We start from the raw sequence: 27,827 nt of genomic DNA, 5'->3' as shown, positions 1-27,827 counted from the left end.
ACAGCCACTAGGGAGAACAGTATGGAAGTTCCTTAAAAAACTAAAAATAGAATTACCATATGACACAGCAATCCCAGTACTGTGCATATACCCAGAGAAAACCATAATTCAGAAAGACACAAGCACCCCAATGTTCATAACAGCACTATTTACAATAGCCAGGTCATGGAAGCAACCTAAATGCTCATCAACAGATGAATGGATAAAGAAGATGTGGTACATATATACAATGGATTATTACTCAGCCATAAAAAGGAATGAAATCCAGTCATTTGTAGAGATGTGGCTGAATCTAGAGACTGTCATACAGAGTGAAGTAAGTCAGAAAGAGAAAGACATGTCATATATTAATACATATATGTGAAACCTACAAAAATGGTACAGATGAAACGGTTTGCAGGGCAGAAATTGAGACACAGATGTAGAGAACAAACCTATGGACACCAAGGGGGGAAAGCAGTGGGGCGGTGGTGGTGGTTGTGTGATGAATTGGGAGATTGGGATTGACATGTATACACTAATATGTATAAAATGGATAACTAATTAGAACCTGCTTTATAAAAAAATAAGTAAAATAAAATTCAAAAATTAAAATAAAATAAAGATCAAGAAAGAAACAAAAAACAAAAACAACCCACTGGGCAACAGCCCTTTTGAAAAATCCTCAGAGGAGTCAGTCTGAGCGAATCCCATGAACTTGACTTCCATCCCTTAGTCTGTTCTGTCATTTGACTCCACCTACTCCTCCTCAGCTTCTTTTTCATGGTTCACGTTAAAGTTTTCCTTAGTTAACTCCACTTCAACATTGCTCATTCTACTCCTGTCTCATCTTATCTTCTAGTCCAAGTATTTACAGTAGTCCATGTTGGGGGAAGAGCTGAGTGAAAACTGGGGTTGACTGGAGCTGAAGCATGACCTCAGGCAAGTCTGACCCTGAGTTTCAGTTCAGAAATGCAGGTAGTAATACCTGTCCTTCTCACCTCACAGGGCTCCAATATGATCAAGTGTCATATAAAATTTCCGGTATTTAGCTGACTCCATTTCCCCATGCTGATCCTTTGGGGAGGGTAACTACTTCCAAGACAAGAGTTCAGAGATTGAGGAGAGCAGTGTTTTTAATTTGTCATCTCCATTTTGAGAATCAGAAATGTCCCCAATTTGGAAATAGCTACTAATATGCTGTATCAGGGACTGTGGCTACCTTATGGGTCTCCAAATTATCCTGGGTGGGCAAATAATTCATTTAGATACAAGAGGGATGGGCCTGAAATTTCTTAGATCACAAGGGTGTGGAATCCATTCATTTGGGTCAAATAACCTTGCTTTTCTACTACTGTTCAGTGGATAGGCCAATGTAAAGGTTCATACAGTGAATTTATCATAAGGGAGGAAGAGCCTGGGGGTGGGAGACCAGTATTCAAACTGTGTAGATCTGATTTCCCACACTTTGTGCTCTCAACCTACCCACGTATGATCTACTCCTCACATGATTTAAAGTTGGCTCAGGCCAGAAATCCCCTTGTGTGGGTACCTGCAAATTTTAACCTCTGGATTAATCAGGGTGATTCCTAACTGGGAAACCAAAAGCAGATATTCTCTATCAGGGGTCTTTAATCTTTTCTGAGCACTGACACTTCTGAAAACCAGTAGAAGCTATGGATCCTCTCACCAGAAAACAAAACAAACATTCAAACAAAATGGTTCGTTTCCGTTGTGCTCGCATTAAAAAAAAAAACAAAACCCAACAACAACATTGGGGCTTCCTGTTTCTGGTGCCCAGGCCCCACCCATGAGAAGAGCTTAGTGCTTTTCTTCTCTAACCTTAAGACACGAATTCAAGAGAGCCCTCGGTCCCTTTCTAGCTTGGTTCTGGCCTGTCTCCAGAGTTCCTGGGAAGTTCTGGAGAATAGCATGTGCTCCAGAAGGTGGGAACTGTCTCTGGCTCTGGAACTTCTACTGCTGCCTCATTTGTTCCTGGTAACCAGCATACAAGGTACTTTCCACAAATTGTCTGCCTCTAATTGTGCACTGAAAGCCCTGTCAGACGGAAACAGGAATATGGGGTGTGGCTCCACCTGGAAGTGGAGTAGGGGCTCCAGGCAGCAGGTATTTTCATCCTGGTAGCAGGGCTGTGGTGAGTTGGGGAGCCTTCCTTAGCCTGGAGAATCAGACTCCATCTCTTTCCCCAAGGGGATGTGGCAAAATTAGGACCTTGGTGAGATGGGGAAGAAGGTCCCTCATATTTAGTGCTGTGGTTTGTCCTCTGTAAAGTCTCCTTGCATTGTGAATAACAGGAAGCTACTCTGATAGCCACCACATTTTATGCTTAGGTTTGTTGTGCTCCTTGAGGCATTCTTTGATACCTTTGTCTATGCAAGGAGTTGTGTCGTGAGCAAAGGTAAATGATATTGTCATTGTCCCAGAGAGATCAAAACTGTGGGAAAGGAAACTTGTCTAGGGTCTCTGAGTGAGAGTCTGAGCAGAGGACTCTGTATCAGAGGAACCCCCAAACATCTGATTAAGAGTTCAGGTTCGTTCTTCTGCCATGGGCTTGTTCTGGTCCCCTCCTGTGCTAACTTTCCTTTCCCTATTATAGCTGCCCAGCCCTCCAGTACCTGTCTGAGAATTGAGAGCTAAGCTATTGTCTTTCTCAGTATTTCCCCTAATAAATACTCAGGTCTCTTTCACTTAAGGGGCTTTAATGCTCACCACTATGGAAAAAAATGAGTAAAAGTGAATGTTCATATGGGAAGCAAATATAACATCATAGAATTATGACAGTATGTAACTTTTAGGGAGATGAGATAGCAATGCTTAAAGGAAACCCTGTTGGCCACTCATGCAAGGCCTCTCAGGGTGGTAATACATTGGATCTGGTTTATGACTGGTTTAGGAGAAGATATTTTTCTCTATCCTTCTAAGTTCTTCTGGCTGGTCTAAGAATTAAATTGACATGAGACATATTAACAGAGTTTATACGTCTGGAGAAAATCAGAGTTTAATATTGTATACATGGGAGAAACCCAGAAAACCTGAGTAACTTGCCATAATGGCTGAAGCCCTCACCTTAAATACCATCCTCAGCTAAAGACAAAAGAGGATGTTGAGGGTGACAGTTCTGGGAGATTATTAGGAAAAGCACAGTAAACAAGGGTAAGGTTGTTAGGCAGATTTAAGTTAGCGCCTTCTCCGTTGATAAGAGTTTGTAGAGGTTTGGTCTCCCTCTCTGTCCTCTTCCCGTACAGAAAGGGAGACACCCTTACAAATGAAAATTTCCCTTACAAATATAAATGTTTCTTACAAAAGGGTAACTCCTACATGGTTTTCAGAATGTTTACCACGTCTTCTCTTTCCTTAGAAAATAACCAGCTTAAAACAATTAATATGCCAAAGAAACATATATTAGGGTGGCAAATTCTGCTCCCTTAGGCTGTGTAAGCCTAGAGACATGATTTTTTTTTTTTTTTTTTTTTTTTTTTTTTGTGGTACGCGGGCCTCTCACTGTTATGGCCTCTCCCATTGCGGAGCACAGGCTCCGACGCGCAGGCTCAGCGGCCATGGCTCATGGGCCCAGCCGCTCCGCAGCATGTGGGATCTTCCCGGATCGGGGCACCAACCCGTGTCCCCTGCATCGGCAGGCGGATTCTCAACCACTGCGCCACCAGGGAAGCCCGAGACATGATTTCTTCAGGGTATTCATGGCTGTGTGGGCTTCATGGGACTGAGTCTACTCATAGGACACTGATATGACTTTGCGAGTGGGGGCTGGCATGAAGTATTCATCCAATTGTTGGGAAAGATAGAGATGCCAAGAGAACTGGAATATTTCAGGACTTTTCTAGACTTAGGTTAATGAGTCTAAATCTTTTTATGTCTAGATTATGCCTACAGATGGTCCTTTTATCTCCAATTTATGACTCCCTCACCCCATAACCACATTTCATCTAAAGTTAACTTTGCTGTTTGCCTTGAAGGAGGTTCTGTCTCTCTTACCTCTAGGTCTGTATAAATGCCTTTCCTTCTGCCTAAAATTTCCTTCACTCTCTTCTTTCCAGCTCTTCCCTTAGCCTTCCATTTTCATGTGACTTCCTCCTGGAAACCTCAGGATCCACGTTATGGTTGGTGAACTGCTTGATAGTCGGTTTCCTTGAGTCCTGTGAGGACAGGGGCCTTGTGCAGTGCTGAACCTGGCACAGTGCCTAGAACATGGCATGAGCTCAATAAATAATTGTTAATCCTATGAATGAATGACATCAAAGAAATTCCTTTCAGGTTATCTGTCCAGATCTTCCGAGGGGTATAGTAGTTCTCTCCTCCCCAGTAAGGGATGCTCTTGTGAAGAAATTTAAGAAGTAGTTTTAAATCTTCTCCTTAATCCCTCCTCAGACTTGAGTTTCTCAGCTCTCTGACCTCAGGGCCCCGTCATCACTAATAGGCATCTTCCCTGTCTACCTTCAGTACAACAGAGTGTGGAGGAAACAGCTTGAACTGGGAATCAGAAGACCTATATTCTGAGTTCCATGCCATGGGACTTTCTATAAATTGTGAAAGCTTCCTGAGCCTCAATTTTCTCCACTCTTTTATGGGTATAACAATATGCTCACCATTTTTTCAAGGGGTTTTTGTTAAGATCAAAAGAAATAAAGAATGTGAACTCTGTGATCACATACAATTTGAGGTAGATAAGAGCTGAGAAGAACATAAGGAAACTCCAATGCCCAGCAGTCTCTCCTGAGCCACAGACCTGAATTTCTAACTGCTTTTTAAACATCTCCAGACTATCCAAACACATTTCCAAAATCTAACTCCTCATCTTTGTTCCAGCTATCTACTGCTGCATAACAAGCCATCACAACACTGGGACTTCCTCACCTTCCATTTAGTCCTTGCAATCTGGCCGATTAAACTAATTAGACTTCACATCTCAGGAAATGGCACTCTCTCTGTTCATCTTGTCCCCCATGACACACATTTGGAGTCTTGATATCTATTGACAAATTACTTCCTTGAAAGGTTTGTACAGGTTTGTTAAATAGTTGATCTCATTAGAGAGCTCCAGGTAACTCTATATCAATATCTTTAAAACTCACCTCTTTCAGTTCTACAAAGTTTTACTAGAAATCACATGACTTGTTTTTAGAGTAATCAGAATTTCCCCTTTACGACCTCTTTCTCCTTCCTGGGTTAACACTTTTTGTATGAAATTACAGCTTCCTTTATTCTGAATTCCCCCTCCCCCCGTTTTAGTTTTGCTTCTCTACAGACAAGAAACATGGGTAAGCACAGGAAAGATCGGCTTCATTTTCTGTTATAAACTACAGGTAAACACAGTTACTTTATCCTAACCATCCACACACCTAACCAACTACTACTTCTTGATAGAATTAAATCAAAATAGTACTTTTCTTTAAGTAGTTTTCTACTTCTAAAACATGGAATTTTCCCTGGTGGCGCAGTAGTTGAGAGTCCGCCTGCCGATGCAGGGGACACAGGTTCGTCCCCCGGTCCGGGAAGATCCCACATGCCGCAGAGCGGCTGAGCCCGTGAGCCATGGCCGCTGAGCCTGCACGTCCGGAGTCTGTGCTCCGCAACGGGAGAGGCCACAGCAGTGAGAGGCCCTCGTACCGCGAGAAAAAAAAAAAAAAAAAACATGGAATTTTTAGGAAGGCAAATCAAGATTTTTTTCAATTTACTTTAAAAATTGAAAAAATACATAAATATATATAAGAAAATATTAGACAATCCTCTGTAACAGACTAAACCACTACCTTGATATCCCAAATTGTACTACAATGGCTGTGCATTAATTTTTGCAATCTATATTAGTAATATTAATGCATCTTTCTTCAACTTGTGATTAGATTAAAGAATGCTTCTAGAAGACTAGAATATTTTTTGTTCCCCTTTTTTATGGTTAAGCAATCATTCTTTCTACTATTTCTATCTTTAGGTTCATGTTGCTTTTTAAGCCCACCCTTTCATTAGATATTTCATAACAAAACTCACTTTTCTTTTATTAAATTAATTTTTATTTTATATTGGAGTGTAGTTGATTTACAATATTGTTTTAGTTTCAGGTGTACAGCAAAGTGTTTCATTTATACGTAAACATATATTCATTCTTTTTCAGATTCTTTTCCCCAAACTCACTTTTCCTTTGCTATTCTCAAGCATGAGTCTCAGCCTATGAGAGGTTGCTGGGTTTATATTTCAAGGTTTTCGCTTAGCTGCTTTTTATTGATTTGTTGATACTGAAACCATGAATGCTCTACTCAACACTCTTTTTAAAAAAACAATATCTTTATTGGAGTATAATTGCTTTACAATGGTATGTTAGTTTCTACTTTATAACAAAGTGAATCAGTAATACATATACATATGTTCCCATATCTCTTCCCTCTTGCATCTCCCTCCCTCTCACCCTCCCTATCCCACCCTTCTAGGTGGTCACAAACAACCTAGCTGATCTCTCTGTGCTATGCGGCTACTTCCCACTACCTATCTATTTTATGTTTGGTAGTGTATATATGTCCATGCCACTCTCTCACTTTGTCACAGCTTGCCCTTCCCCCTCCCCATATCCTCAAGGCCATGCTCTAGTAGGTCTCTGTCTATATTCCCATCTTACCCCTAGGTTCTTCATGACCTTTTTTTTTTTTCTTAGATTCCATATATATGTGTTAGCATACGGTATTTGTTTTTCTCTTTCTGACTTCCTTCACTCTGTATGACAGACTCTAGGTCCATCCACCTCACTACAAATAACTCAATTTCCTTTCTTTTTACGGCTGAGTAATATTCCATTGTATAAATGTGCCACATCTTCTTTATCCATTCATCTGTCGATGGACACTTAAGTTGCTTCCATGTCCTGGCTATTGTAAATAAAGCTGCAATGAACATTTTGGTGCATGACACTTTTTGAATTATGGTTTTCTCAGGATATATGCCCAATAGTGGGATTGCTGGGTCATATGGTAGTTCCATTTTTAGTTTTTTAAGGAATCTCCATACTGTTCTCCATAGCAGCTGTATCAATATACATTCTCACCAACAGTGCAAGAGTGTTCCCTTTTCTCCACACCCTCTCCAGCATTTGTTGTTTCTAAATTTTTTGATGATAGCCATTCTGACCAGTGTGAGATGATATCTCATTGCAGTTTTGATTTGCATTTCTCCAATGATTAATGATGTTGAACATTCTTTCATGTGTTTGTTGGCAATCTGTATATCTTCTCTGGAGAAATGTCTTTTTAGGTCTTCTGCCCATTTTTGAATTGGGTTGTTTGTTTTTTTGTAATTGAGCTGCATGAGCTGCTTGTAAATTTTGGAGATTAATCCTTTGTCAGTTGATTCATTTGCAAATATTTTCTCCCATTCTGAGGGCTCTCTTTTGGTCTTGTTTATGGTATCCTTTACTGTGAAAAACCTTTTAAGTTTCATTATGTCCCATTTGTTTATTTTTGTTTTTATTTCCATTTCTCTAGGAAGTGGGTCAAAAAGGACCTTGCTGTGATTTATGTCATAGAGTGTTCTGCCTATGTTTTCCTCTAAGAGTTTGATAGTGTCTGGCCTTACATTTAGGTATTTAATCCATTTTGAGTTGATTTTTGTGTATGGTGTTAGGGAGTGTTCTAATTTCATACTTTTACATGTACCTGTCCAGTTTTCCCAGCACCACTTATTGAAGAGGCTGTCTTTTCTCCACTGTATATTCTCACCTCCTTTATCAAAAATAAGGTGACCATATCTGCGTGGGTTTATCTCTGGGATTTCTATCCTGTTCCATTGATCTATATTTCTGTTTTTCTGCCAGTACCATACTGTCTTGATTACTGTAGCTTTGTAGTATAATCTGAAGCCAGGGAGCCTGATTCATCCAGCTACCGTTTTTGGTCTCAAGATTGCTTTGGCTATTCGGAGTCTTTTGTGTTTCCATACAAATTGTGAAATTTTTTGTTCTAGTTCTGTAAAAAATGCCAGTGGTAGTTTGATAGGGATTGCATTGAATATGTAGATTGCTTTGGGAAGTAGAGTCATTTTCACAATGTTGATTCTTCCAATCCAAGAACATGGTATATCTCTCCATCTATTTGTATCATCTTTAATTTCTTTCATCAGTGTCTTATAATTTTCTGCATACAGGTCTTTTGTCTCCTTAGGTAGATTTATTCTTAGATATTTTATTTTTTTTGTTGCAATGGTAAATGGGAGTGTTTTCTTAATTTTACTTCCATATTTTTCACCACTAGTGTATAAGAATGCCAGAGATTTCTGTGCATTAATTTTGTATCCTGTTACTTTGCCAAATTCATTGATTAGCTCTAGCAGTTTTCTGGTAGCATCTTTAGGATTCTCTCTATATAGTATCATGTCATCTGCAAACAGTGACAGCTTTACTTCTTCTTTTCCAATTTGGATTCCCTGTATTTCTTTTTCTTCTCTGATTGATGTGGCTAAAATTTCCAAAACTATGTTGAATAAGACTGGTGAGAGTGGGCAACCTTGTCTTGTTCCTGATCTTAGTTTCAGTTTTTCACCATTGAGGACGATGTTGGCTGTAGATTTGTCATATATGGCCTTTATTATGTTGAGGAAAGTTCCCTCTATACTACTTTCTGCAGGGTTTTTATCATAAATGTGTGTTGAATTTTGTTGAAAGCTTTCTCTGCATCTATTGAGATGATCCTATGGCTTTTCTCCTTCAATTTGTTAATATGGTGTATCACATTGATTGATTTGCGTATATAGAAGAATCCTTGCATTCTTGGAATAAACCCCACTTGATCATGGTGCATGATTCTTTTAATGTGCTGTTGGATTCTGTTTGCTAGGATTTTGTTGAGGATTTTTGCATCTATGCTCATCAGTGATATTGGCCTGTAGTTTTCTTTCTTTGTGACATCTTTGTCTGGTTTTGGTATCAGGGTGATCGTGGCCTCATTGAATGAGTTTGGGATTGTCCCTCCCTCTGCTATATTTTGGAATAGTTTGAGAAGGATAGGTTTTAGCTCCTCTCTAAGTGTTTGATAGAATTTGCCTGTGAAGCCATCTGGTCCTCGGCTTTTGTTTGTTGGAAGATTTTTAATCACAGTTTCAATTTCAGTGCTTGTGATTGGTCTGTTCATATTTTCTATTTCTTCCTGGTTCAGTATCGGCAGCTTGTGCATTTCTAAGAATTTGTCCATTTCTTCCAGGTTGTCCATTTTATTGGCATAGAGTTGCTTGTAGTAATCTCTAATAATCTTTTGTATTTCTGCAGAGTCAGTTGTTACATCTCCTTTTTCATTTCTAATTCTATTGATTTGAGTCTTCTGCCTTTTTTTCTTGATGAGTCTGGCTAATGGTTTATCAATTTTATTTATCTTCTCAAAGAACCAGCTTTTACTTTTATTGATCTTTGCTATTGTTTCCTTCATTTCTTTTTCATTTATTTCTGATCTGATTTTATGATTTCTTTCCTTCTGCTAAATTTGCAGTATTTTGTTCTTCCTTCTCTAATTGCTTCAGGTGCAAAGTTAGGTTGTTTATTCGAGATGTTTCCTGTTTCTTAAGGTATGATTGTATTGCTATAAACTTCCCTCTTAGAACTGCTTTTGCTGTATCCCATAGGTTTTGGGTCGTAATGTCTCCATTGTCATTTGTTTCTAAGTGCTTTTTGATTTCCTCTTTGATTTCTTCAGTGATCACTTCGTTATTAAGTAGTGTATTGTTTATCCTCCATATGTTTGTATTTTTTACAGATCTTTTCCTGTAATTGATATCTAGTCTCATAGCGTTGTGGTCAGAAAAGATACTTGATACGATTTCAATTTTCTTAAACTTGCCAAGGCTAGATTTGTGACCCAAGATATGATCTATCCTGGAGAATGTTCCATGAGCACTTGAGAAAAATGTGTATTCTGTTGTTTTTGGATGGAATGTCTTATAACTATCAATTAAGTCCATCTTGTTTAATGTATCATTTAAAGCTTGTGTTTCCTTATTTATTTTCATTTTAGATGATCTGTCCATTGGTGACAGTGGGGTGTTAAAGTCCCATACTATGATTGTGTTACTGTTGATTTTCCCTTTTATGGCTCTTAGTATTTGCCTTATGTATGGAGGTGCTCCTATGTTGGGTGCATAAATATTTGCAATTGTTATATCTTCTTCTTGGATCAATCCCTTGATCATTATGTAGTGTCCTTCTTTTTCTCTTGTAATAGTCTTTATTTTAAAGTCTATTTTGTCTGATATGAGAATTGCTACTCCAGCTTTCTTCTGATTTCCATTTGCATGGAATATCTTTTTCCATCCCCTCACTTTCTGTCTGTTTGTGTCCCTAGGTCTGAAGTGGGTCTCTTGTAGACAGCATATATACGGGGCTTGTTTTTGTATCCATTCAGCCAGTCTGTGTCTTTTGGTGGGAGCATTTAATCCATTTACATTTAAGGTAATTATCGATATGTATGTTCCTATTCCCGTTTTCTGAATTGTTTTGCGTTTTTTATTGTAGGTCTTTTCCTTCTCTTGTGTTTCTTGCTTAGAGAAGTTCCTTTAGCATTTGTTGTAAAGCTGGTTTGGTGGTGCTGAACTGTCTCAGCTTTTGCTTGTCTGTAAAGGTTTTAATTTCTCCATCAAATCTGAATGAGATCCTTGCTGGGTAGAATAATCTTGGTTGTAGGTTTTTTTCCTTCATCACTTTAAATATGTCCTGCCACTCCCTTCTGGCTTGCAGAGTTTCTGCTGAAAGATCAGCTGTTAACCTTATGGGGATTCCCTTGTGTGTTATTTGTTGTTTTACCCTTGCTGCTTTTAATATGTTTTCTTTGTATTTAATTTTTGATAGTTTGATTAATATGTGTCTTGGCATGTTTCTCCTTGGATTTATCCTGTATGGGACTCTGTGTGCTTCCTGGACTTGATTAACTATTTCCTTTCCCATATTAGGGAAGTTTTCAACTATAATCTCTTCAAATATTTTCTCAGTCCCTTTCTTTTTCTCTTCTTCTTCTGGGACCCCTATAATTCGAATGTTGGTGCATTTAATGTTGTCCCAGAAGTCTCTGAGACTGTCCTCAGTTCTTTTCATTCTTTTTTCTTTATTCTGCTCTGCAGTAGTTATTTCCACTATTTTATTTTCCAGGTCACTTATCTGTTCTTCTGCCTCAGTTATTCTGCTATTGATCCCACCTAGAGTATTTTTTATTTCATTTATTGTATTGTTCATCATTGTTTGTTTCCTCTTTAGTTCTTCTAGGTCCTTGTTAAATGTTTCTTACATTTTCTCTATTCTATTTCCAAGTTTTTGAATCATCTTTACTATCATTATTCTGAATTCTTTTTCAGGTAGACTGCCTATTTCCTCTTCATTTGTTAGGTCTGGTGGGTTTTTACCTTGCTCCTTCATTTGCTGTGTGATTTTCCTGTCTTTTCATTTTGCTTATCTTACTGTGTTTGGGGTCTCCTTTTCGCAGGCTGCCAGTTCATAGTTCCCCTTGTTTTTGGTGTCTGTCCCCAGTGGCTAAGGTTGGTTCAGTGGGTTGTGTAGGTTTCCTGTTGGAGGGGACTAGTGCCTGTGTTCTGGTGGATGAGGCTCATCTTGTCTTTCTGGTGGGCAGGTCCACTTCTGGTGGTGTGTTTTGGGGTGTCTGTGGCCTTATTATTATTTTAAGCAGCCTCTCTGCTAATGGAGGGGGCTGTGTTCCCATCTTCCTAGTTGTTTGGCATGGGGTGTCCAGCACTGTAGCTTGCTGGTCGTTGAGTGAAGCTGGGTGTTGGTGCTGAGATGGAGATCTCTGGGAGATTTTTGCCGTTTGATATTATGTGGAGCTGGGAGGTCTCTTGTGGACCAGTGTCCTGAAGTTGGCTGTCCCACCTCACTGGCACAGCCCTGACGCCTGGCTGGAGCACCAAGCGACTGTCCTCCACACGACTCAGAATAAAAAGAAGATAAAATAGAAAGAAAGAAAGAGTATAAAATAAAATAAAGTAAAATGAAATAAAATAGTTATTAAAATAAAAAATAATTATTAAGAAAAAAATTTTAAAAAGTAAAAAAAAACCCCCAAACAAACAAACAAAACAAAAAACGGACAGAACCCTAGGACAAATGGTGAAAGCAAAGCTATACAGACAAAATCTCACACAGAAGCATACACATACACACTCACAAAAAGAGCAAAAGGGGAAAAAATAATCTATCTTGCTCCCAAAGTCCACCTCCTCAGTTTGGGATGATTCGTTGTCTATTCAGGTATTCCACAGATGCAGGGTACATCAAGTTGATTGTGGAGATTTAATCCGCTGCTCCTGAGCTCCTGAGGCTGCTGGGAGAGACTTCCCTTTCTCTTCTTTGCTCACACAGCTCCCGGGATTCAGCTTGAGGTTTGGCCCCGCCCCTGCATGTAGGTCACCTGAGGGTGTCTATTCTTCGCTCAGACAGGACGGAGTTAAAGGAGCAGCTGATTCAGGGGCTCTGGCTCACTCAGGCCAGGGGGAGGGAGGGGTACGGAGTGTGGGGCGAGCCTGAGGCGGCAGAGGTCAGCATGATGTTGCACCAGCTTGAGGCGTGCCGTGCTCCTGGGGAAGTTGTCCCTGGATCACAGGACCCTGGCAGTGGCGGGCTGCACAGGCTCTGGGGAGGGGAGGTGTGGATAGTGACCTGTGCTCGCACACAGGTTTCTTGGTGGCTGCAGCAGTAGCCTTAGCGTCTCATGCCTGTCTCTGGGGTCCGCGCTGATAGCCGCGGCTCGCGCCCGACTCTGGAGCTCCTTTAAGCAGCGCTTTTTTTTTTTTTTTTTTTTTTTTTTTTAAGCAGCGCTCTTAATCCCCTCTCCTCGCGCACCAGGAAACAAAGAGGCAGGAGTCTCTTGTCTCTTCGGCAGCTCCAGACTTCTCCTGGACTCCCTCCCGGCCAGCCGTGGTCCACTAACCCCTTCAGGCTGTGTTCACGCCGCCAGCCCCAGACCTCTCCCTGGGATCCGACCTCTGAAGCCCGAGCCTCAGCTCCCAGCCCCCACCCATCCCAGCGGGTGAGCAGACAAGCCTCTCGGGCTGGTGAGTGCTGGTCGGCACCGATCCTCTGCGGAATCTCTCTGCTTTGCCCTCCGCACCCTGTGGCTGCGCTCTCCTCCGTGGCTCCGAAGCTTCCCCCCTCCACCACCTGCAGTCTCCACCTGCGAAGGGGCTTCTAGTGTGTGGGAACCTTTCCTCCTTCACAGCTCCCTCCCACTGGTGCAGGTCCCATCCCTATTCTTTTGTCTCTGTTTTTTCTTTTCTCTTTTGCCCTACCCAGGTACGTGGGGGAGTTTCTTGCCTTTGGGGAGGTCTGAGGTCTTCTGCCAGCGTTCAGTGGGTGTTCTATAGGAGCAGTTCCACGTGTAGATGTATTTCTAATGTATTTGTGGGGAGGAAGGTGATCTCTGCGTCCTACTCTTCCGCCGCCGTCTTCTCCTGTCTCCTCAACTCTCTTTTCTGTTGTTTCTTTTGAGAGTTTCTGGGCAGCTTCTCCATTGCTCCTCTGCTGTCTATGTCATAATAGTCATCTTTTATTCATTTATTCAGGACCCAACCATAAGACAGAGCTGCTTCACTGGCCCAGTTTAGGCACATTATGATACTTAAGAAACACAGTTCATTGGTCATAAGTAATTAAATAGTAACTCAAATTTCTACTTGAAGTCTCTCAAAGCATGTTAAAGGGAATCCAATTTATAAGCTATAGTGATATTTCCTACCATATCCTCTTCTGTCCTCTTCAGTCTTCTCAAACCATCTCATTCATCTGCTGCCCAGAGATTCTCACTCTTTTGAGCCTTAATACTATAGCACCCCTATTTCCTAAACCAACCTGAGTGACCCCTGTTTATCTTCTCCTTTCCTCTCTGCCTTTTCAGTCCAAACCAATCTTAAGAAGTAAGCAAAAAAAAGCTAAGTGGGAATAAAAATAAGAAAAATGTGACTAGTAGGAGGTCATGAGGAGATGACTGGGAACACTTATGTATGCATTTTTGTCCCTGCCATTCATTAATTCATTCTTTCATTCTATACTAAACAACAAATGTGAGCCATGTATTGTGGGGATTGAAAATTGAGTAAGACATGGTCTTTGACTTTGAGAAGCTCACAATCTTAGTGACTATGTGTCTGTTATAGTTTCTCCCTCCCCCTCCCACTTTAGTTTGAAGTTCTTTTGAGCATGTTGGGTATACCCTGGACAAACAAGATCTTATTGTTATAAAGCAGACTCCATTCTCACAAGGAGAAATGATGTGTATTATAACTGGGACTGGATCATGACTTGAGTCTATATGCTCTGTATTCTTCATTCCTCATTGGGTTCATCTTCATTCCTCATTCCCCAAGGAAGTTTCAGGTAAGTTCTCTGGTCTTACCATGGTGCTGGGGCCTCTTTCTTATCATCACATGTCCTAGCCAAAGACCTGGTTTTGTTTTTCTTTTGTGCATGCTGATGTCTTTTACTTTTAGACCTAGCCTACAAGTGAAAGCTTCTTCAGGAGCTGCTACAGGTTTTTGGATTTTTGGCCCCTACTTCAACATTCTTCACTCTTCCAGATTCACATATAGGCATTCATTCCTAAAAAAATATATCATTAGTCTAGTCCTTATTTTACCACAGTTTTGATACACTAAAGTAAGTTCAACAGGCAGTTGTTAAACATCTCAGTACTTAATGCATAGCACTAGATGTTATGGATACAAAATTAACGTAGGTAATAATAATAAAACAATACATGACATTTATTGAATACTTACTAATCTTCCAAGTATTAGTCTAAGTACTTTATGTGTATTGATTATTTGTATTAATTTAATTGTATTCTAAGCATTTATTTGTGTAACTCTGGGTCAGGGTTTTTTAGAGAAAAAGAACCAATAGGATATATATGAATATATAGAAAGAGATTTATTATGAGGCCCATGCAGTTATGGAAGCATAACCCATATTATGTACTTCTTTGGAGAAGCCCCATGATCTGCAGTCTTCAAGATGGAGGCCAGGAAAGCTACAGGTGTAGTTCCAGTACAAATCCACAGGCCTGAGAATATATAGACTCATGATTTGAGTCTATATGCTCTGTGTTCTTCAGTCTCAGTGGACTCATGTTCATTCATCCTTCCACAAAGAGGCTTCAGGGGAGCCAGTTGTCTAATTCCTAGTCCAAGTCCTAAGGTCCAAGGACCAGGAGCACTGATGTCCAAGGGTAGGAGAAGATGGATATCCCAGCTCAAGGTAGAAAGGAAATTTGCCTTTTTTTCTGCCTTTTTGTCCTATTCTGGCCCTCAGTAGATTGGATGACGCTCACACATTGGTGAGGGTGATCGTCTTACTCAGTCTACTGATTCAAATGCTAATCTCTTCCAGAAAAACCCTTATAGATGATCCAGAAATAATGTTTTACCAGCTATATGGGCATCCTTTAACTCAGTAAACTTGACACATGAACTTCACCTTCACAAACTCTGTAAGATAAATACTAAAGCAAAGGTAGAGAGGTTAGGTAAAATGCTCAAGGTTATACAGCTAATAAGTGGGCCAGGATTTGAATAGTCTAATTCCAGAATCCATGATCTTTTCTTTTTCTTTTTGAATTTTATTTATTTATTTATTTAGTTAGTTAGTTACTTTTGGCTGTATTGGGTCTTTGTTGCCACACGCAGCTTTTCTCTAGTTATGGCGAGCTGAGGTTACTCTTTGTTGCAGTGTAGAGGCTTCTCATTTCAGTGGCTTCTCTTGTTGTGGAGCACGGGCTCTAGGCACGTGGGCTTCAGTAGTTGTGGCTCGTGGGCTCTAGAGCACAGGCTCAGTAGTTGTGGCACACGGGCTTAGTTGCTCCGCAGCATGTGGGATCTTCCTGGACCAGGGCTCGAGCCCGTGTCCCCTGCATTGGCATGCGGATTCCTAACCACTGCACCACCAGGGAAGTCCCCAGAGCCCATGAACTTAACCATCATACTACAATGGAAAATGAGTTAAACTCATATGACTCATTTTTTGTCCTTAGGAAGCATGTGGTCTGGTGATAAAGGCAAGTAATAGACATTAAATGGATCACTTTAATATGATGTGAGTTCTAAGATATAGACATGCACAGGATATTGAGGCTTTCCTTCCTCCTTCCTTCACCACCTATGTGTAATGATTCAAAAAAAGCCATCCTGGTGGTTGGCTTTGACTTCTTACTGAGAAATAAAGAGGTTAATTGTGGGTTGTGCTATCTTCCTAAGCATATGTCTGAGACTTGTTGGAGAGTCTACCAAGGATGACCTAGGCCAGCAGTTCTCAACCAGAATGAAGTTAGGAATATTTTTCCTCCCAGGGGGCATTTGGCACTGTCTGGAGATATTTTTGATGGTCACAACTGGAATGATGCTACTGGCATCTAGTGGGCAGAGGCCAGGGAGGCTGCTAAATATCCTACAATGCACAAGGACAGCCCTTCATAACAAGGAATTCTCTGGCCCCAAAAGTCAATAATGCCAAGGTTGAAAAACACTGACCTAGGCTGTCTATTGTCACCACTTTTATTAATTCACATGGAAACAAGTAACAGAATGAGAACGAGTCTAGAATATGTGTCTAGTAATTTTTAAATCTTGAAGAGAATGTATGCTCCTGAAGAGGCTGTATGGTCCAAGAGGCCAGAGACTCTGCATTGCTGGTGTCAGAGCTTAGAACAGGACCTGGCACATAGTCATTGTTCAAACACTGTTGTTTGGACTGAACTGATTATGTCACAGAGATTATAAAGTATGGAATGGATCAATCAGAAACACTGTGGAAATAAATGCCTGTGTGTGTCTGTGAACACACCAGGAATAGATTAAATGCTCCATAACTGGTTGCTGAATGGATAGATGGATGGTTGGAAGGATTAGTGACTAGGAACTTGAAAGACCTGGGGACACAGGCATTTTGAATCTTTATTGAAAAGAATGTTTTTGGAAATGATAGACATGTGGAAAGTAAATAGGTATAGATACGATGTTAAACAATATGAAGTTTTGTGTGACAGTATATGAGGTAAGAGCGATATAGATCATATTTCTTCTTTCCTCTACCATTAGCTTTTTTCTACTGCTCTTTCTCAGCCTATACATTTACACTTAGTTTTCCTCCCTCCACGGAGAGAGTTAGCAGACCTCCCTTCATCTTATGTCTTCTGGCTATCACCTTTTCTTTCTCCTTGCATTCAAGAAACCAGGTTTTTTAGAACTGAGGCTTATACAATTTGGGGTGCCCTCATGAGAAAGAGAACAGAACTGTAAATACAAATAGGAACAAAAATGAATGTAGGGCTTCCCTGGTGGCACAGTGGTTGAGGGTCTGCCTGCCTATGCAGGGGACGCGGGTTCGTGCCCCGGTCCGGAAAGATCCCACATGCCGCGGAGCAGCTAGGCCCGTGAGCCATGGCTGCTGAGCCTGTGCGTCCGGAGCCTGTGCTCCGCAATGAGAGAGGCCACAACAGTGAGAGGCCCGCATACCACAAAAAAAAAAAAAAAAAAAAAAGAATGTAGTTAGAATGAGAAAAGAAAGCCCAGTGTATCAAAGGTTTTTAAAAAGCTGACAAATACAAAAATCACAAAAGCCAGAAAAATAGCACAATATTTTTTATTAGTAAAATGCTTTCACTCTCCTATAATATTTTGCCACTGACTAACTCTGGTTCCCTTTCATTTCTAACCTTGTTTCTCCTTTACTTCTTACCTACTGCTGGAGAACTAAATTGAACCACAAGGAACACAAGCACAGAGAGGAGACGTGACTCGTCATCATTTTCTTTGAAAATGTCCTGTTATGAGAGTAAGGGAGAGAGCCAGGGCTGGCTCAGTGTCCTTTTTCTCTATCATCTAGGACAGAATTAGATGGATTATAAGCACATCTCCTGTCCTCATGCCCACTTCTCAAGCTCTGACTATCATTGAACTCCTGATCAGGGGTCAGGCCCTCTGATAAATATCATACTCACTGCTCCCAAGCAAAAGGCTCTTCCTTCTTCTTTGTTCCACCAGCCCAGGCCAAAGCCTGGGCCACTGGGCAGCTCTGTCTTCTCTAAAATAGGTCTCACTCACTCTGACTCTCGTTGGCAGGTTATCCAAAATATGCCATCTCCAGCAGCAATGTGAGTCTGTCAATCTCCAGTTTGCCGAGGAACTACAAATCACTAACCTGGTTTTATACTACTGACCAGAAGATTGTAGAATGGGAATCCGGTCAGCCTAAATACTTCAATGGTAAATTTAAGGACAGGGCCAGGCTTGATCTTCAAAGTGGCACACTGCACATCCATAATGTCCAGAAGGAGGACAGCAGCACTTACCTCCTGATGGTGCTGAAGGACACTGGGGACGAGGATGAATGGAAGATCTCACTGGTGGTGCTTGGTGAGTTACGGGAACCAAAGGGCAAGTCCCCACTCCAGGGCCCTGGATGGACCACTGGGAGGGGACTCTTCCTGGAAGGGGGAGTGATAAACCTCAGGATAGGCTTAATTCATTTCTCCTGGAGCCAGTTCCACTTGGAAGTGAGGCTGGGCCAGCCAGACTCAAAGTAGATTACTCTGGGACATTTAAAACCTCTTATGAAATTAAGGAGTCTAAGATTTGAAGATAAAGAAAACAGTAAGGATGGTCCTCTCTATTCTCTTCATGCTCTCCTGTGATCAACCCAAATCAGTTCTGAGCTCTTCTTAATAATATAACTGAGCAAAGACTTCATCAAACATAAGGAAAAAGATAGAAGAGATAAAGGATTGGGCAAGAGCTGTTCAATAGTGTTTTTACCCTTCAGAATGGGTGGGACATAAACTTCCACTCCGGGCTTCCCTGGTGGCACAGTGGTTGGGAGTCTGCCTGCCGATGCAGGGGATGAGAGTTCGTGCCCTGGTCCAGGAAGATCCCACATGCCGCGGAGCGGCTGGGCCTGTGAGCCATGGCCGCTGAGCCTGTGCGTCCGGAGCCTGTGCTCCACAACAGGAGAGGCCACAACAGTGAGAGGCCCGCGTACCACAAAAAAACCTAAACAAACAAACAAAAAACTTCCACTCCTAGCACCAGCCTAATCAGTATATGTGAAGTAAGGGCTAGAACATTATACTTGGAGTCAGACAGACCTGGGTTTAAAACCCTGGTGAGTAACTTACTAGCTGTGTGGACTTGGAGAAAGATCTTGCCATCTCTGCCCCATTAGGTAAGATTCTGTTGATGGCAAGTGATGGAGATCAATTTGATGTACCTTTAGCAAAAAAAAGGAGAATTTCTTTTAAAAAAGAAAACTAGGACTATTTAAAGCAATGCAAGGAGTTTAGAAGAGTCCAGAAGGGCTGAAGAGGAGGAAGAATGGTCTAAGAGGCTAAAATCCCCTTCTCACTCACTTCCTCCATGTCATATGGCCTGAAAATTCAAGACGTACTGGGAACAGGAAAGATTCAAAGACTCTTACAGTGGTTTTTTAAAAAATCCCAAATTTATATCATTTACCAAATTCTGTGGTAAATACTCCCACCACAGCCACCTCCAAACTGCTAACGGTTTCACAACCAGTTTGCAAAATTTCTGAATATCTTTTGTACGCGGGCCTCTCATTGTTGTGGCCTCTCCCGTTGCGGAGCACAGGCTCCGTCCGGACGCGCAGGTTCAGCGACCATGCCTCACGGGCCCAGCCGCTCCACGGCATGTGGGGTCTTCCCGGACTGGGGCACGAACCCGTGTCCCCTGCATCGGCAGGCAGACTCTCAACCACTGCATCACCAGGGAAGCCCTTGAGTATCTTAAAATCCACAAGCTGACTTGGCTTTAGCACACTTGCCTAGGGATAAGACCCTGAGGATGTGATTAGCAGAAGAATCATCCTTCAGTCCAGCCCAGGAATTTCTGACAGCTCAAAGGGGTCATCTTGGAGCCAGTCTGCCCTAGCTGGCTCTGTCCACAATGTGCTCAGGGCTGTGCTGCTCACCATGGGAAATGAGGAATGTATGCAAGACTTGAGGCCAGACCACAGGAAATGATGAAAAGCAGTATGAAGATTGCTCATGTAAAGTATGCAGGAGGAGTCCAGCAATCTGATAGGGTTTCACGGAGGAGATGGATCTAGAGTTAAGAGGTCAGATGGCAGAGTCTCCATTGCCCCTCACAGACATACTACTCAAAAGCCAGCAATGATTGGGTCAATTCTCTGCCACATTTTAATCCTATGACATCTGAGCTGCATTGATTCTGTAAGTGTTTTACCCTTGACCAGAAGGAAAAGACCCCAGAGGATTTCAGGTCAAGCAGTCCTAGTCAAGGAAGGAGCAGATGATGGGATTACCTCTCAACAAACCTGGCTGCAGGATGACAGCAGTGATGATGCTGTGACCTCCAAAATGCATGTAACACTTACACCCTGCAAAAGCACTTCCTCATGGACAATGGCATTGTATCTTACTAACATTGTGCTGTGAAGCAGAGTCATCTTACATGCAAGAAGGAAGTTCAAGGGGTTAATTATCTTGCCTAATGTTACTCTACCAGGGCGAAGTCCAGTACCCAGGCTGGTCTCACTGTAAAGCAAGTGTTCTGTCTTTTGTATCGCATAACTGATTCATCCATCCATCCATCCATCCATCCACCTATCCCTTTCATCAGATACTTATAGGATACCTGCTCTATGGCTGGCACTGAGATACCAAAGTTAACTGACGCAGTGCTGTTCATCACTACTGACTTTTGCTGGGAATTCCATGAGGTTCTTCTCTGTATTTCTGCCAGCGTCCAGGAAAGGTATAGGGTGGTACCTCTTACCCCAGGACTCTTGCTGAATCTGATCCCAAGAACTCTTGAAGGACTGATAGGCCAAGGTGCCAAGTGTGGGCCATTGCTAGAGAAGGGGCCCTGAGCAGCTCAGACAGTTGGGATATCAAGTCCAACCCCGCTGATCTCTATGCTAAACCTCTGCTGTTCTTTCTGGCCCACAGATGGTCATAACCCCATTTTTAAAAAAAAATTATTTATTTATTTATTTATTTTGGGCTGTGTTGGGTCTTCGTTTTTGCACGCGGGCTTTCTCTAGTTGCGGTGAGTGGGGGCTACTCTTTGTTGCAGTGCATGGGCTTCTCATTGCAGTGGCTTCTCTTGTTGCAGAGCATGGGCTCTAGGCACACAGGCTTCAGTAGCTGTGGCTCGCGGGCTCTAGAGCGCAGGCTCAGTAGTTGTGGCACGCGGGCTTAATTGTTCCACGGCATGTGGGACCTTCCCAGACCAGGGATCAAACCTGTGTCCCCTGCACTGGCAGGCAGATTCTTATCCACTGTGCCACCCGGGAAGCCATAACCCCATTTTTGTTTCTGGGTGCATGGCTCCCCCTTCTGGATCCAGCTTAGCTTCACTCCAAGGAGTAGCTCTTTCAGTCTGAAGCCTCCAGAGGTCAAAGCTGCTCACTGGCTCTCTCTGCAGGGGCCTCTTCTCCATGACGGCTCCTGCAGCCCTCTGGGGCTCCTTTTGTACTTTGTTGGCTAAACCCTCCCAGCATAAATGCTTCCTAAATGCATAAACCCATTGCCTCATCTTAACGTATTCATTTTTAGACCCTGTATCAAAGCCTGTCATAAAAGTCAAGAGGACACAGGAAGTGAACAAGTGTTACCTGACCCTGTCCTGTGTGACCCAGGACCAACCTGTAAACTACACCTGGTATGCAGAATCCCTTTCAAAAGAGTTCCACAGCAGTGTGCTTGAAGTGATCCATGTACCACAAAACTACTCCAGGTCTTATACCTGCCAAGTCAGCAATCCTGTGAGCAGCCAAAATGACACAGTCAACTTCACTTCACCCTGTGTACAGGGTAAGAGATACTGCCAGGGGAGCTGAGGTGGGCACAGGGTAACTAGTTTCCTCTTGAAGGAAGAAAAGTGTGGAGATCTTATTCAGCCTCCTGGCACAGACATTAGTGGAGAATACCAAAGGCATCTGTGAGGCATGGAAGACTTGTGTTCTCTAAGGTTTCACTGCCTTGCTGAGAGGGTTCACCGCCTCTCAGCAGCTCACCTCGGCTTTGTGGAGCTCGGTGTCCTCATCTGCAAAGGGCAGTTGGCACAGGGGCTCTGATTTCCCCTTCTCCTGCTGTGCTCTAACAGTGCATGGTCCTGGAATCTGAGGCCAGTGTCCTTGCAGGATAATCTGAGATTTCAGGGTGAACAGGGAGAAAAAGAGCAAGTAGGGGAACAGTCCAGATACTGTTGGGCAGCAACACAGAGGCATTTCTGGTAGGCAGTGAAGGAAAAAAGGGCCAAGTGGACGAGCATGAGCAAGAACAAGTGGTGAACAGGAGAGCCTGATCCTAAGGTAGAGACTTTCTGTTCTTCCCCAGGTGTATGCTCCTTGATGAAGTTGGAAAAGCAAACTCTGGGTTTCATGTTTCAGATTTCTCTGACTCCTGGGAGGATCCACTCATTAGAGCATCACTCCTGGTTCTCTCTCAAGCCTACACAGGTCCCATAGTGGGGTAGCTATGAGCATAGGTTTTAGAGTCAGTTACACCTGGGATTAATCCTGGGACTGTCACTTACTAGCTAAATCAGTTACTTAGCTTCTCCAAGTCATGTCCTTTTTTTTTTTTTTTTTACATATTTATTGGAGTATAATTGCTTTACGATGTTTTGTTAGTTTCTGCTGTACAACAAAGTGAATAACTGTATGTATACATATATCCCCATATCCTTTCCCTCTTGAGCCTCCCTCCCACCCTCCCTATCCCACCCCTCTAGGTGGTCACAAAGCACCAAACTGATCTCCCTGTGCTATGCAGCCGCTTCCCACTAGCTATCTATTTTACATTTGGTAGTGTATATATGTCAGTTACTATCTCACGTCATCTCAGCCTCCCCTTCCCTCACAGTGTCCTCAAGTCCTTTCTCTACGTCTGCGTCTCTATTCCTGCCCTGCCAGTAGGTTCAGCAGTACCATTTTTCTAGATTCCATATATATGCATTAGCATAGGGTATTTGTTTTTCTCTTTCTGACTTTCTTCACCATGTATCAAGTCATGTCCTTCTTTTTTTTTTTTTTTTTTTTTTTTTTTTGTGGTACGCGGGCCTCTCACTGCCGTGGCCTCTCCCGCTGCGGAGCGCAGGCTCGGGACGTGCAGGCTCAGCGGCCATGACTCACGGGCCCAGCCGCTCCGCGGCATGTGGGATCTTCCCGGACCGGGGCACGAACCCGCGTCCCCTGCATCGGCAGGCGGACTCTCAACCACCGCGCCACCAGGGAAGCCCCATGTCCTTCTTAAATAAGACAAAATAATAGTTCTTATCTCATATTGTTATAAGGATTAAATGAGACAATACAGATAACTACCTAGCACAGTATCTAACAAATCCTCCATGAATGGTAGTTAACTTAGGCCCAATCCTTTTAATTCTAGAGACACTAGGATTTGGGAACCACTTAATAAATTTGGATCACCCTCTTCAGCATTCCAGGCCCTGTACTTTCCACGCACCTGAAATCATATCCCCAAGCCCTGGTGTACAAATCCCTCCAGAATAACTCATACCTGTGGTGCCAACATTTACCTGAGATCCCTGTCATACCCAATCAGGGATCATGGCCCCTGGAGACATGGCTCTTTCACGGTTTTCTTGGATCCAGTCTACTCTGCCCACCTGTGCTGATTTCTTTACCTCTGCTCCCACACATGAGCTATGGAAACTATATGTTCAGTATTCTTCCCAACTAACTGGTCATGTCTCTTCTAGTCTTTCCTGATATGCCCTGCTTTTCTGCCACCATAGACCCAGTATGACACTTTGGTGTCTGACCATAAGACCACCAGTTGGCTGGGTGGTTCTAACACCACCTTTACATCACCACCATATCCTGAGATCCAGAAAAACGAAGAGAAACAATCCCTATCCTTTATAGAATGAAGGTGGCTGCTCATTCACAGAGAGGATGAAAGCAATAATACATCTATATTTTGAAGGGCTAAGCCCAACTTGTCACTTTTTAGCTATCCAAATTATCCTAGAAAAGTATCCCTAATTCTTCTTCCCTAATTTATCAGTATCCTCTCCTCCCCTCTCTTGCCTTCCCGTTCTGTACCTCTTTATTTCCCTTTCTTTTTTTTTTTCCTACCCCCTTTTTCCTCCTATTTGGTACTGATGGTTAGTAGTGTAGAGAAAAAGGGAAGGGAAGTAATACTTCCTTCCCTAAAGTTAGTGCATAGCATTATATTATCAACTGCACCTGAAGCTCTGCCCTACTTAACCAGTGTAGGAGAGTGATTCTTTCCCAGGTCCACAGATGTGCCAAGGTAACCTTCATGTACAGGACTCAGCTAAGCCAGTGATATTTAAGGGATTTCTGTACTCTTTATGCTTTACATCTGAGAGTTTGAGCTTTGCTCAATCTGGGAAAAGGATGTCCTAGGCACACTGGGTCTGGATTCAGGGAGGAAACAATTCCCCTGCTCTATAAGCTCCCATGCCAATGTCCAGTACCCTTATCCCTTCTCAACACATTAATCAAGACACCTAAATGTTTTGTGTTTTCTTGCTCTTTCAGCCCCATCCTGTGGAGTAGCTTGGACTGCAACTTGGCTAGTGATCATGGTAACCACTGTTCTTGGCCTTCTATGGATCTGAGATAAGCTCTTCTAACTCAAGAGTGAAACTTCAAGAATGCAAGATCTTGCCCTCATCAGTAATCATACTATTAACCAGGACAGAAGTTCTGGCTATATAGGATGGGGGAAAGTATTGAGATGTCTACAAGGATTTTCAAATTAACTTTTTTAAACCACAGTAATATTTTATTTTATATCCTCTAGTTGTTTTTTAACATACATATACACATGCATTCTTCCCACCAAAAAATGGGCAGAATGTATTGTGCAATGTTTTCTTGTTGGAATAAATATTTGATATGATTGCCAAAGTGGATTCCTAAAGTTACCCCAGATTTGTTGGACAATGCCTGCTCCATTAGCCTAGACAAACAGATACAAAGGGGAGCACCTGGGACCACTGTCTCCTGTGTGCCTACATGGCTGGGAGGTAATTTGTGCTGTCTCTAACTCTCGCTTCCATATCCTTGCCAAACCTCCTGGGGTTCCAGCTCTCAAACTCCTCCCCCACCAAGTTCTGGTCTCCTTCTCAGTGGTTTGCCTTGTTCTAGCCTCTGTGAGGAACATACTTATTAGGTTTCCTGGGAATGTGGGGTCAGGCTTACTCCCCCAGAACTGAGTATGCAGCTTTTTTTTTGCCCTGATTTTTTTTACATCTTTTTTTTTTTTTTTTTTTTTTTTTGCGGTACGCGGGCCTCTCACTGTTGTGGCCTCTCCCGTTGCGGAGCACAGGCTCCGGACGCGCAGGCTCAGCGGCCATGGCTCACGGGCCCAGCCACTCCGCGGCATGTGGGATCTTCCCGGACCGGCGCACGAACCCGTGTCCCCTGCATCAGCAGGCGGACTCTCAACCACTGCCCCACTAGGGAAGCCCTTTTTTACATCTTTATTGGAGTATAATTGCTTTACAATGTTGTGTTAGTTTCTGTTGTATAACAAAGTGAATCAGTTCTACGTATACATATATCCCCCCCTCTTTTTTTTTAACATCTTTATTGGAGTATAATTGCTTTACAATAGTGTGTTAGTTTCTGCTTTACAACAAAGTGAATCAGTTATACATATACATATGTTCCCATATCTCTTCCCTCTTCCGTCTCCCTCCCTGCCACCCTTCCCATCCCACCCCTCTAGGTCATCACAAAGCACTGAGCTGATCTCCCTGTTCTGTGCAGTAGCTTCTCACTAGCTATCTATTTAACACAGGGCAGTGATATCTGCCAATGCTACTCTCACTTCATCCCAGCCTCGCCTTCCCTTCCTGTGTCCACAAGTCCATTCTCTATGTCTGAGTCTCTATTCCAGCCCTGCCACTACATTCATCAGTACCATTTTTCTAGATTCCATATATATTGAGTATGCAGCTTTACCACATAAAGAGGGTCCTTCCCAAGCCTCTTATTGGGAGCTGAGTTTCCTCTCCTCCTCTTTTCACCATTGTTGCTGTGTGCGCAGCTCTTCAAGTCCTAGTTGTGTCCTGAGATCCAAAAAACCATCAAATAGACTAAATACTGTCACCAGGGTCTTTCATTATAGGAAGGTAAGAGCTACCAGGCCCATCATCAAAATAACACCTGGATTTTTTGCTGTATGTTCTCCTCCTCTAAGGTTCTCCATGGGCCTGGAACTGAGAGGGTCACTAAAGGATGTGCTTCCCTTTCAATGAACTGTCCCACCACAGACCACTTTCTCTTTACACCAAATCAACCTTACCTCCCCTTCCCCTCATCACCTCTGTGGCAGAGATAATACTGTATGTTCATCAAACCCTTTCATTTTCTTTCTTGACTTTGATAGTTACTAATTTTATGTGTCAAACATGATTCTGGGTGTGTCTCTGAGGGTGTTACTGGGTGAGGTTAGCATTTGAATCAGTAGACTGAGTAAAGCAGATTATCCTCTCCAGTGTGGGTGGGCCTTATCCAATCAGTTGAAGGCTTGAATAGAACAAAAAGGCTTACGCTCCCACAGGTATGGGAGAACTCCTCCTAACTGACTGACTTCAAGCTGGGACATTTGGTTTTTCCTGCCTTTGGACTTGGACTGGAACTACGCCATCAGCTCTCCTGGGTCTCCAGCTTGTTAACTCAGATCTTGGGACTTGTAAACCTCCATAATTGCATGAGCCAATTCCTCATGATAAATCTCTTTAAATGTGTGTGTGTGGTGTGCTACTGGTTCTGTTTCTCTGGAAAACCCTGACTAATACATCAGCCAATAGAAAAACTCTTTTTCCCAGCTCCCTTTTCATCTAACTGGGGCCCTGTACCTGGTTTTAGCCAATAGAATGTGGGTGGAATTGATGTAACAGAAAGTGAGGGACTCAGAAGTGGAACCACATAATGCAACGAGCCTCTGTTCAAGCCATTGCTTGGAAGCTGGCTGTCTGATCTGTATTGGACATGCATGACAAGAAAGTTTGGGTTTGTTACAGCAAGATAGCCTGGGCTCCCTAAGACACCCTCTCTCTTCTCTCTCAGCCCAGCCTGCAGTCCCATCTCAAATTGACCTCTGATCAGCTGGCATCCTCCAATCAGGTTGTCTAGATCTATTTTCTGTAAACAGTGACCTCCCCTCTTCCTTCACTTTATTTTGGGAGAGGAGGAGGTTTTGTTGGGAGAAACACACACACACACACACACACATGCACACATACACATGAATGGTATAAAAGAGCATTTCTGGGGAAAGTAGTAAGAGGAAAGAAATGTCACTTTATATCACAAATCAGCATATTTCTGGGCTGCTAAGGAACAGGCACACCTCTCCAGGCATCACGTTTCTATTGGTTCTAGTTACTTAAAAACTTGTAGCAAATCCCACCTTAGATAGCTTAGGTCACAAGCAGCAACTCTTCTCTGCCTCTCCCATCCCTTGAGGCAGTGCCAGATACAAAATATGTGGGGCTCCATACAAAATGAAAATGAAGGACCGCTTGTTCAAAAAGCAGGAAAAGAGTGACATTAAATGTACCAAAATGACGCTTTTTCCTTTCTTCCACAGACTCTCTCTACTTGGGATGGTATTTTTTAACTTGCTATTTAAAGATGTTCTAAGTAAAGGAAAATTAAAATCTTAAATTATTACTATGAATTTTCCTGTTTATATTGGACAATGTCAGTTTTGAAAGAAATACAAGAATATTTACTTTGTATGTAGAATCATTGAAATTACTCCGTTCATATTTCATAGCTCATACATCCACACACATTCTACCAG

At 42.4% G+C, this 27,827-nt stretch overlaps 1 protein-coding gene across 1 annotated transcript; it reads left to right on the top strand.

Moving 5' to 3' along the window:
- Positions 1-1,798: 1,798 nt before the first annotated feature.
- On the top strand, positions 1,799-26,766 carry CD48 (CD48 molecule). The gene is made up of 4 exons (XM_059067474.2): positions 1,799-1,993; positions 18,097-18,390; positions 21,570-21,827; positions 24,548-26,766. Exons 1-4 carry the CDS (start codon positions 1,912-1,914, stop codon positions 24,625-24,627), a joined length of 714 nt encoding a protein of 237 aa, XP_058923457.1. The 5' UTR covers positions 1,799-1,911; the 3' UTR covers positions 24,628-26,766.
- Positions 26,767-27,827: the final 1,061 nt, after the last annotated feature.

The sequence above is a fragment of the Kogia breviceps genome, chromosome 1 (genome assembly GCF_026419965.1).
Source record: "Kogia breviceps isolate mKogBre1 chromosome 1, mKogBre1 haplotype 1, whole genome shotgun sequence".
NCBI lineage: Eukaryota > Metazoa > Chordata > Mammalia > Artiodactyla > Physeteridae > Kogia > Kogia breviceps.
Note: the sequence above shows the minus strand (reverse complement) of the source record. Positions and strands in the feature narration are given on the sequence as shown.